This window comes from Somniosus microcephalus, unplaced genomic scaffold, assembly GCF_052327205.1.
Source record: "Somniosus microcephalus isolate GS21.2 unplaced genomic scaffold, FLI_Smic_1.0 unresolved_chr7, whole genome shotgun sequence".
NCBI lineage: Eukaryota > Metazoa > Chordata > Chondrichthyes > Squaliformes > Somniosidae > Somniosus > Somniosus microcephalus.
This window is the reverse complement of record NW_028225185.1, coordinates 45648582-45659457: the sequence shown is the minus strand read 5'-3', so window position 1 is coordinate 45659457 and position 10876 is coordinate 45648582. Positions and strand designations below refer to the sequence as shown.

The window sequence follows — 10876 nt, the reverse complement described above, 5'->3', positions numbered from 1 at the left end:
TGACCAGAATGGTACCAGGGATGAGGGACTTCAGTGATGTGGAGAGACTGGAGAAGCTGAGATTGTTCTCCTTAGAGCAGAGAAGGTTAAGGGGAGATTGACCAGAATGGTACCAGGGATGAGGGACTTCAGTGATGTGGAGAGACTGGAGAAGCTGAGGTTGTTCTCCTTAGAGCAGAGATGGTTCAGGGGAGAATGACCAGAATGGTACCAGGGATGAGGGACTTCAGTGATGTGGAGAGACTGGAGAAGCTGGGATTGTTCTCCTTAGAGCAGAGAAGGTTAAGGGGAGATTGACCAGAATGGTACCAGGGATGCGGGACTACAGTTAACTTGAGGGACTGGAGAAGCTGAGATTGTTCTCCTTAGAGCAGAGAAGGTTAAGGGGAGATTGACCAGAATGCTACCAGGGATGAGGGACTTCGGTGATGTGCAGAGACTGGAGAAGCTGGGATTGTTCTCCTTAGTGCAAAGAACATTATGGGGAGATTTGATCGAGGTGTTCAAAATCATGAAGGCTTTTCATGGAGTAAATAAGGAGAATCTGTGTCCATTGGCAGGAGCATCGATAACCGGAGGGCACAGATTGAAGATAATTTGCAAAAGAACCAGAGGGGGAAATGAGGAGTTTTTTTTTTACACAGTGAGTTGTTGTGATCTGGAATGCTCTGTCTGAAAGGGCGATGGAAGCAGATTCAATAGTAACTTTCAAAAGAGTAATTGGATAAATACTTGAAGGGGGAAAATTGCAGGCTGTGGGGAAAGGGTAGGGGATTGGGATTAATTGGAGAGATCTTTCAAAGAGCCGGCACAGGCACAATGGGCTGAATGGCCTCCTCCTGTGCTGTATCATTCGATGAATGTACAATATTGAAGGTCACAGGTGAAGGTCACACTATTGGGGCAGAGAAGCAGAGAATCGGATTAATATTCAGAAATGGAATTTCGAATGTCAGACTGTGAAAAGACCTCATAAAGGTCAAAGGGGATTGATGGGAGAAGGAAGGAATTCAAGTGCAAATGGGACAAAGTGGCGGGAAACACAAAGACCTGAAGGTCAAAATTCTTGGGCCCATTTCTCCTTGCATGGAATGAAGATTGGGCGCGTTCTAGAAAGGGTCGTGCCCTCCTTCTCGCCCGATTTTCTGTCAAGTCCCATTTGTTGCTTTCTTGACCCATCCCCTTCTCAAGTGTGGCTCCTGCACAGCTTCGGGTGGACTCGACTGGGAGCCTGAGCAGTAAATCCCTTGTGTTATTTTCTCTCCCTCTTACAGTTAACTTGGTGGCGATTGTGATCCTGTCCCGGGGAATGTGCGGTCTCTCCAAATGCATCACTCGCTACCTGGTGGGCATGGCGGTGGCCGATCTCCTGGTCGTTATCCTCAACGTGATACTGCTTCAGATTAAGAGACTTTTCTTCCCCCTTTCACTCCTGGACCTCACCCCTATCTGCTGCTTCACTAACGCCCTGAGTTTCGCGGCCATTACGGTTTCAGTCTGGCTCATGGTCGCTTTCACCTTTGATCGATTTGTGGCCATTTGTTGCCCGAAGCTGAAAACGAAATATTGCACCGAGAAAACGGCGGCCGTGGTTCTGGGAGCAGTGAGTGTGCTGGGCTGCTTGGAGAGCGTTCCACTTTACTTTGTGTACAATCAGGAAGTGATTGCTGGAGTCCCACGTCCCTGCATTCCGAAAGCCAGCTTCTATACCTCAGCGGTATGGGCAGCGTTTGACGTCTTTCACCGTTCGCTGACTCCATGCCTGCCATTCATTCTGGTCTTGCTGCTCAACGCCCTCACCATCAGGCGCATCCTGGTGGCCTGCAGGGTCTGCAGGAGACTCCGCCGAGATGGATCCCCCAAGGATCTGGAGCTGGAGAACCGCCGACGATCCGTCACCTTACTCTTCACCATATCGGGCTGCTTCGTGCTGCTGTGGGTGACTCAGATTGTGTTCTACCTCCATCAGCGGGCTGCAGCGAACTATCACATGGCCAGGCACCCTGCCCGCCTGGTGGAGCACACCGGGACCATGCTCCAGTTACTCAACTCCTGTACAAACACGGGAGTGTACTTGGTGACCCAGTCCAGGTTCAGAAAGGAGCTGAAGAACGTGCTGAAATATCCCTTCACTCGAATCATTAAGTTGGTTAAACACAAATAAATTATGGAAAATTTCGCACCATTCTCCGGCCCAGCTTTTTCCTTCTCTAAATACCCCAGTGATGGTCAACCATGGCTCACTAGGCAGCACTCTCACCCCTAAACCAAAACAATCTGGGTTTGAGCCCCAGTCTAGGGACTTGTAACATTTAACTAGGTTAGCAATACAATTGCCGTACTGAGGGGGCGCTGCACTGTCAGAGCGGTGGTACTGAGGGAAAGCCGCACTGTCGGAGGGGCGGTACTGAGGGAGTGCCGCACTGTCGGAGGGGCAGTACTGAGGGAGCGCTGCACTGTCGGAGGGGCGGTACTGAGGGAGCACCACACTGTCGGAGGGGCAGTACTGAGGGAGCGCCGCACTGTTGGAGGGGCGGTACAGAGAGAGCGCTACACTGTTGGAGGGGCAGTACTGAGGGAGTGCTACACTCTCGGAGGGGCAGTACTGAGGTTGTGCCGCACTGTAGAGGGGCGGTACTGAGGGAGCGCCACACTGTTGGAGGGGCAGTACGGAGGGAGTGCCGCACTGCAGAGGGGCGGTACTGAGGGAGTGCTGCACTGTCAGAGGTGCAGTACTGAGGGGGCTCTGCATTGCCAGAGGGGCAGTACTGAAGGGGCGCTGCACTGTCGGATGGGCAGCACTGAGGTAGCACTGCATTGTCGACGGGGCAGTACTGAGGGAGTGCTACACTGTCAGAGGGGCAGTACTGAGGTTGCGCCGCACTGTTGGAGGGGCAGTACTGAGGGAGTGCTACACTGTCGGAGGGGCAGTGCTGAGGGAGCACTGCACTGTGGGAGGGGCAGTACTGAGGAAGTGCTGCACTGTCAGAGGGGCACTACTGAGGGAGTGCTGCACTGTTGGAGGGGCACTACTGAGGGAGTGCTGCACTGTTGGATGTTCAGGACTGAGAGAGTGCCACAATGTTTTGGGTACAGTACTGAGGGAGTGCTGCTCTGTTGGAGAGGCAGTACTAAGGGAGCACCAAACTGTCGGAGGTTCTTTACTAAGGGAGTGCCAAACTGTCGGAGGTTCAGTACTGAGGGAGTGCCACACAGTCAGAGGGGCAGTACTGAGTCATCAATGCATTGTCAGAGGGGCAGTACTGAGGGAGTGCCACACTGTCAGAGGGGCAGTACTAAGGGAGCGCCTAACTGTCGGAGGTTCAGTACTGAGGGATTGCCGCACTGTCAGAGGGGCAGTACTGAGGGACCGCCGCACTGTCGGAGGTTCACTACTGAGGGATTGCCGCACTGTCGGAGGAGCAATTCTGAGGGAGCACTGCACTGTCAGAGGTTCAGTACTGAGGGAGCGCCGCAATGTCAGAGGGGCAGTACTGAGGGAGTGCCACACTGCCAGAGGGCAGTACTAAGGGAGCACCTAACTGTCGGAGGTCCAGTACTGAGGGATTGCCGCACTGTCGGAGGGGCAGTACTGAGGGACCGCCGCACTGTTGGAAGGTCAGTACTGAGGGAGTGCCGCACGGTCGGAGGTTCAGTACTGAGGGATTGCCGTACTGTCGGAGGAGCAATACTGAGGGAGCGCTGCACTTTTGGAGGTTCAGTACTGAGGGAGTGCCGCACTGTTGGAGGGGCAGTACTGAGGGAGCGCCGCACTGTCGGAGGGGCAGTACTGAGGGAGTGCTGCACTGTCGGAGGGGCAGTACTGAGGGAGCGCCACACTGTCGGAGGGGCAGTACTGCGGGAGTGCCGCACTGTCGGAGGGGCGGTACTGAGTGAGCGCTGCACTGTCGGAGGGGCGGTACTGAGGGAGCGCCGCACTGTTGGAGGAGCAGTACTGAGGGAGCGCTGCACTGTCAGAGGGGCAGTACTGAGGGAGTGCTGCACTGTCGGAGGGGCAATACTGAGGGAGCGCTGCACTATCGGAGGGGCAGTACTGAGGGAGCACCGCACTGTGAGAGGGGCAGTACTGCTGGCACGTTGCACTGTCAGAGGTGCTGTGTTTCAGATGGGACATTAACCTGGGGCCCTGTCTTCCCTCTCAGCTAGATGTAAACGATCCCATGGCCATTGTTTTAACAGCAGGGGAGTTATCCCTGGTGGCCTGGCCAACATTTATCCCTCAATCAACATCGCTAAATCAGATGATCTGCTCATTATCACATTGCTGTTTGTGGGAGCTTGCTGTGTGCAAATTGGCTGCCACCTTTCCTGCATTGCAATAGTGACCACACTTCATAACTAGTCCGTTGTAAAAGTTGCTTCAGAAATATTGACCCTTTCTTTCTTTTCATTCAATCCTCTCTCTATTTCAGAATCTGTTTCTGAGAATTCTGAGATGGTATTTACTTTGTAACAACGGGCTTTTCAAAGAAACTCAAACCGAGCTGACAGACTGAAGATCTCGCTCCAATATAATAACGTCCCAATAAAACACTGTCTAAATACCCTGTGATAGCAATCATAGGAGAGAGACAGGGCCTGTCAGACAGCACCTGCACAGAGAAACGCCTATGATGAACGATACAAACACCAAACTTTAACGCGCTTTTTCTCTCTACAGGTGCTGACTGGCCCAGTGGATATTTCCAGCATTGAGAGATTATAGTCTCCTGTTTGGAAGACGTTGGGAAACTTTGGGGAGCGAGATGTGGAACAAAGTGAAGGAGACATTGTTTTCAGCAGTGTGGGGAAATAACATGACCTCACCTATAATAGGAACATAGGAACAGGAGGAAGCCATTCAACCCACCGAGCCTGTTCGGCCATTCAATTAGATCATGGCTGAAAAAAAGGTTAGAGTAGTAATAATGGGGGCGGTATCCTAACAGAGTCTAGGGGAAACCAATGTAAAGGGCAAAGAGGAGGAGGAAATCCTGAAGTATGTACAGAGAACTTTATTGGTCAGTGTGTTTCCAGCCCAATGAGGAAAGAAGCAGTGCTGGATCTAGTTCTCGGGAATGAAGTGAGGCAAGAGGAGTATGTTTCAGTCAGGGAGCATTTGTGGAACAGATATCACAATATTATTATGTGTAGAGTAGTTATGGAAAAGAACAACAAAACAATCAAAGGTGAAAATAGTCAACTGGAAGCAGCCTAATTTCAGTGGATTGAAAAGCGATCTGGTGGAGGTGGATTGGAATCAAAGTCTGGCAGGTAAAACAGTAAATGAGCAATGGGAGGTCTTCAAAGCGGAGATAGTTCGGGTACTTGGAAACGTTCTTAGGAGGGGGAATGAAGGGTATCCAAAGCTAGAGCTCCCTGGATGATTAAAGAAATAGAGGTTAAAATGAAACAGAAAAAATGAGGCTTATGATCAATATCTAGTTTATAATACAGTAGGGAATCAAGCTGAATACAGAAAATGCAGAGGAGAACTAACAGAGGAAATAAGAGGGGGAAATAGAGTGTATGACTGAACATTAGTGGGTCAAATAAAAGGACAATCTAAAGTCTTTTATTAACATGTAAAGAGTTAATCGATATTCAAATCAATGGGGTCTATTAAGGACAAAAAACAGTTCTCCTTTTGGAGCCAGAGGGCGTGGGTGGGGTAATAAATTAATATTAAAGAAGAGGATGCATCCAATGTTAAAGTAAAGGAGAAGGTAGTAGAGAAAATGGATAGGATAAAATAGATAAAGAGGAGGTACTTAAAAGGTTAGTAGTGCTCAAAGTAGCAACGTCACCCGGTCAAGATGGAATGCATCCTAGGTTGATGAGGGAAGTAAAAGTAGAAATAGTGGCGGCTTTGGCCACAATCAATCAATCCTCCTTGGATATGGGAGTGGTGCCAGAGGACCGGGGGATTGCAAATATTACACCCTTAATCAAAAAAGGGGGGAGAGACCAGTCAGCCTAACGTCGGTGATGGGAAAACGTTTAGAGACAAAGGGGGGGAAATTCGGTAGGTTAGCACCTTCTGTTAGCACTGGCAGCTGACAGAAACGGGGCACTGATGCAGTAGTGCCGGGGCGAGGCTAATCCAGTGCCGCAGGGCAAATCTACCCCTCCCCCCCAACACTCACCTCCCCCCCCCCCGCCATTGTGCCACCAGTATCAGGTACCGCCGGAGACTTCAACGCCAGGCAGATCGTGACATCAGTGAGTGTGCAATGCTCACTGGGTACAGATCTGCAAATTTCATTGTCATCTCTTACCTTTGTTCCTTGACCAGACAGCGAAAGGGAGAGCAGGTACAAGGCTGCAGGAAGCTGGCTCCAGCGATGTTATTTAAAGGCATCAGCATTAATCACTTGCAGCTGTCAGGGCAGGTTAGTTTCATTGGCTTCTTGTCAGCTTCAGCCAATGAAGCAGTTTGTATGAGTAATTTTAAGCTTCTTTTTAACAGCAGTCTTCTGGCAAGTGCACAGTGGGTACATTCGTTGTTCAAAGATTCAAACTGCTACACATGGCAACAATAATATGGTCTGTACTGGCATGGCACCTTGCCCTCCAGGATCTATGGCAGAGGGAACATAGGCAGCGAGAAATATGGGAACATGCGTGCAGAGGGATGAGGAGGGACATCAGGGCTCTCACCGGGAGGCCTTACCCTCTGAGGATATTCCGACAGCACATCTCCTACCTTTAATTAAGTGAGGAGCAGTGTGTTCGATGGCTCCGCATCACAAAAGTGGTGGTCACAGAACTCTGCCAGCTCCTCCAAACAGACCACCAGCCTCACAGAAGAATGACTTAAACCCCTGATCCCTTTTGCTCCCCACAACCCCATCATACCATCCCTGTGTCATGCCATATCACAGTGTCCTCCTGGGCGCAAAGGTGAAATTAGAGAGACCACAAAATATTGCAAACTCCATTCATAAATTTATGCATAAGCATATCACTCAGATCACATTCATTCCAATAACCAATGAGCCTTGTGCCTGCCATAGTTGAATAGCTGTCACTGTGGGCAAGGTGTCAGATGTGGTGTGAATGTTAGCAGGTAGAGATTGCTGGTGGGTGAGTGCTGGGGTTGTGGTGCATTGGGCAGTGTCTGAAGCTTGTGGCACAGGTGGTGGTATGCAGCATTTGTTGAAGCATTCACTCACCCTGACTACCCGACTGAGGTGGATCGGCCATGAGCACACCTGCTTCAGTCCTCCAGACCCTCCTCCTTGTTGTGCTTTTCCTTGCTGAGGCAGCTGCACAGCCAGCAATGCTGAGAATGAGGTGCTGCAACATCAATGCACCTCCCCTTTAAGTACTGGGATAAGCCTGTGGCAATGATGAGTGGCGATTAGACTGCACCCAATATTGGTCCATCCTTTGAGTGTAACGCTGCTGAGTTAGGCCTTTAAGATTTGATTGAGCACTCGAATCATTTCTTTGAGCAGTGAGAATGAATATTGCATGCAGTCGAAAGCATTAGCGCCTGGCGTTAATTCTCAAACGTTTCTAAAGATACCACCAATTCCTGGGCTATAATCAATTCCGAGCTCAATAAACCTGAACAAAGTTAATTGTCACTTGGAAGAAAATGGGTTAATAAATGACAGCCAACACGGATTTGTGTCTGACTAACCTGATTGAGTTCTTTGATGAAGTAACAGAGAGGGTTTCTGAAGGTAGTGCGGTTGATGCAGTGTATATGGACTTTCAAAAGGCGTTTGATAAAGTACCACATAATAGGCTTGTTTGCAAAATTGAAGCACATGGGCTTAAAATGGCAGCGTGGATACGGAGTTGACTAATAGACAGAAAGCAGAGAGCAGTGGTGCTGTTTTTCAGACTCACGAGAATGGTGTGAGCCAGGGGTCGGTATTAGGACCACTGCTCCTTTTGATATATATTAATGATATGGACAATAATAGGGAGCATATTTTAAAAGTCTGCAGATGACATCGTGAGGCAGGTAGTAGCAGACTTCATGAAGAAATAGGCAGACTGGTGAAATGGACAACAACATGGCAGATGCAATTTAACGCAGAGAAGTCTGAAATGATACATTTTGGAAGGAAGAATGAGGAGAGACAATATAAACTAAATGGCAACATTTTAAAAGGGCTGCAGGAAATGATGGAACTGGAGGAGTATGCACACAATTCTTTGAAGGTGGCAGGACAAGTTGATGAACCCGGTAAAAAATAATAAGGGCTAGATGTGGCTTTATAAATAGAGACATAGAGAATAAAAGGAAGGAAATTATGGTAAACATTTGCAAATCACTGGTAAGACATCAGATGGAGTATCGTGTCAAGAAGCAGTTAGATATATTTCTTAAGGCTAAAGGGATCAAGGGATATGGGGAGAAAGCAGGGACAGGGTACTTAATTTGGATGATCAGCCATGATCTGATTAAAATGGCGGAGCAGGCTCGAGGGGCCGAATGGCCAACTCCTGCTCCTATTTTCTATGTTTCAATGTGTCCAATTTATGCAGCGTACTTTAGAAAGGATGTCAAGACGTTGGACTGTGTGAAGAGGAGATTGACCAGAATGGTACCAGGAATGAGGGACTTCAGTGACGTGGAAAGACTAGAGAAGCTGGGATTGTTCTCCTTGGAGCAGAGAAGGTTAAGGGGAGATTGACCAGAATGGTACCAGGGATGAGGGACTTCAGTGATGTGGAGTGACTGGAGAAGCTGGGATTGTTCTCCTTGGAGCAGAGAAGGTTAAGGGGAGCTAGACCAGAATGGTACCAGGGATGAGGGACTTCAGTGATGTGGAGAGACTGGAGAAGCTGGGATTGTTCTCCTTGGAGTAGAGAAGGTTAAGGGGAGATTGACCAGAGTGGTACCAGGGAGGAGGGACTTCAGTGATGTGGAGTGACTGCAGAAGCTGGGATTGTTCTCCTTGGAGCAGAGAAGGTTAAGGGGAGATTGACCAGAATGGTACCAGGGATGAGGGACTGCAGTGCTGTGGAGAGATTGGAGAAGCTGGGATTGTTCTCCTTGGAGCAGAGAAGGTTAAGGGGAGATTGACCAGAATGTTACCAGGAATGAGAGACTTCAGTTACATGGAGAGACTGGAGAAGCTGAGGTTGTTCTCCTTAAAGGAGAGACGGTTAAGGAGAGACTGACCAAAATGGCGCCAGGGATGAGGGACTTCAGTGACGTGGAAAGACTGGAGAAGCTGGGGTTATTCTCCTTAGAGCAGAGAAGGTTAAGGGGAGATTGACCAGATTGGTCCCAGGGATGAGGGACTTCAGTGATGTGGAGAGACTGGAGAAGCTGGGGTTGTTCTCCCTAGAGCAGAGAAGGTTAAGGGGAGATTGACCAGAATGGTACCAGGGATGAGGGACTTCAGTGATGTGGAGAGACTGGAGAAGCTGGGATTGTTCTCCTTAGAGCAGAGAAGGTTAAGGGGAGATTGACCAGAATGGTACCAGGGATGAGGGACTTCAGTGATGTGGAGAGACTGGAGAAGCTGGGGTTGTTCTTCTTAGAGCAGAGAAGGTTAAGGGGAGATTGACCAGAATGGTACCAGGGATGAGGGACTTCGGTGATGTAGAGAGACTGGAGAAGCTGGGGTTGTTCTCCTTAGAGCAGAGAAGGTTAAGGAGAGAGAGAGCAGAATGGTACCAGGGATGAGGGACTTCAGTGATGTGGAGAGACTGGAGAAGCTGGGATTTTTCTCCTTAGAACAGAGAAGGTTAAGGGGAGATTTAATAGATGTACTCAAAATTACGAGGGGTTTTGTCAGAGTAAATAAGGAGAAACTGTTTCCAGTGGCAGGAGGGCCGGTAACCAGAGGACACCGATTGAAGATAATCGGTAAAAGAACCAGAGGGGAGATGAAGAGAATGTTTTTACGCAGCGAGTTGTTGTGATCTGGAACGCGCTGCCTGAAAGGGCGGTGGGAGCAGATTCAATAGTAACTTTCAAAAGGGGAATTGGATAAATACTTGATGGGGAGAAAATTGCAGGGCTGTGGGGAAAGAGTAGTGTAGCACTTGGAAAGAACCGGCACAGACACGGTGGGAAAAATGGCCTCCATCTGTGCTGTAAGATTCTAATGTGTGATGGATATCAGGACACGTGCTTCTGGGATAAATCCCTCGGGAATTTACTGTGCACCATCGACCCTTCAATACAGTAAACCGAAGAAGTCATTGAGTGAAGTACATGTCCACAGACATAATCCTACTCTGCAGTCTGAGCAGACGGTGGCCCCACTGTCGTTCACATCCTTCCTAAAATCTGGTGATGAGAACTGGATGCAATACTCCAGTTGTGGCCAAACGAAAGCTTTATAAATGTTCAGCAAAACTTCCCTCCTTTTGTACTCAATACTACCTTCTTCTTCTTCTCCTTCTTCTCTCCTCGCCATCTTCTTAGTCAACCACTGGCTGGGCAGGCTACATTTCTTGGGTTTGTGCAATCAGGAAGGCACCAGGGGGAGTTGTGGTGAGGCGAGGGTGGGAAAACAAGAGGTACATGCCAGGAGGAGGATAACGTATGAGGATCCCAGCATCTTGTAACCTTTCTGCCCCACCTGCACCGTCTCATCCAAAGGGGTGAGGTGAGGCTAGGAATGGGAGGTGTGCCTCGTGATCATGGTGGGACTATAATCTACATATAGACTGAGCAAGCCAAATTGGCAGTAATTGTGTGGAGGAAGAATTCATGGAATGTATGCAAGATAGTTTCATATATCAGTATGTTGAGGAAACAAATAAGGATCAGGCCATTTTAGATCTAGTATTGTGCAGTGAGAAAGAGTTAATTAATAACATTGTAGTAAAGGGGCACTTAGGGAAGAGTGACTATAATATGATAATTTTATAAAGTGATTTAGTTAAATCCGAAACT

The 10876-nt window shown here is 48.9% G+C and overlaps 1 protein-coding gene across 1 annotated transcript; it reads left to right on the top strand.

Moving 5' to 3' along the window:
• Nucleotides 1-1351: 1351 nt before the first annotated feature.
• LOC147086875 (putative G protein-coupled receptor 139) lies at nt 1352-2164 on the top strand. The gene has a single exon (XM_085978344.1). The coding sequence runs from the start codon at nt 1352-1354 to the stop codon at nt 2162-2164; it is 813 nt and encodes a 270-aa protein (XP_085834470.1).
• Nucleotides 2165-10876: the final 8712 nt, after the last annotated feature.

Bases quoted from the DNA above. Each gene is read 5' to 3' on its own strand.
- LOC147086875 (XM_085978344.1), top strand. From the start codon at position 1,352: ATGGCGGTGGCCGATCTCCTGGTCGTTATCCTCAACGTGATACTGCTT.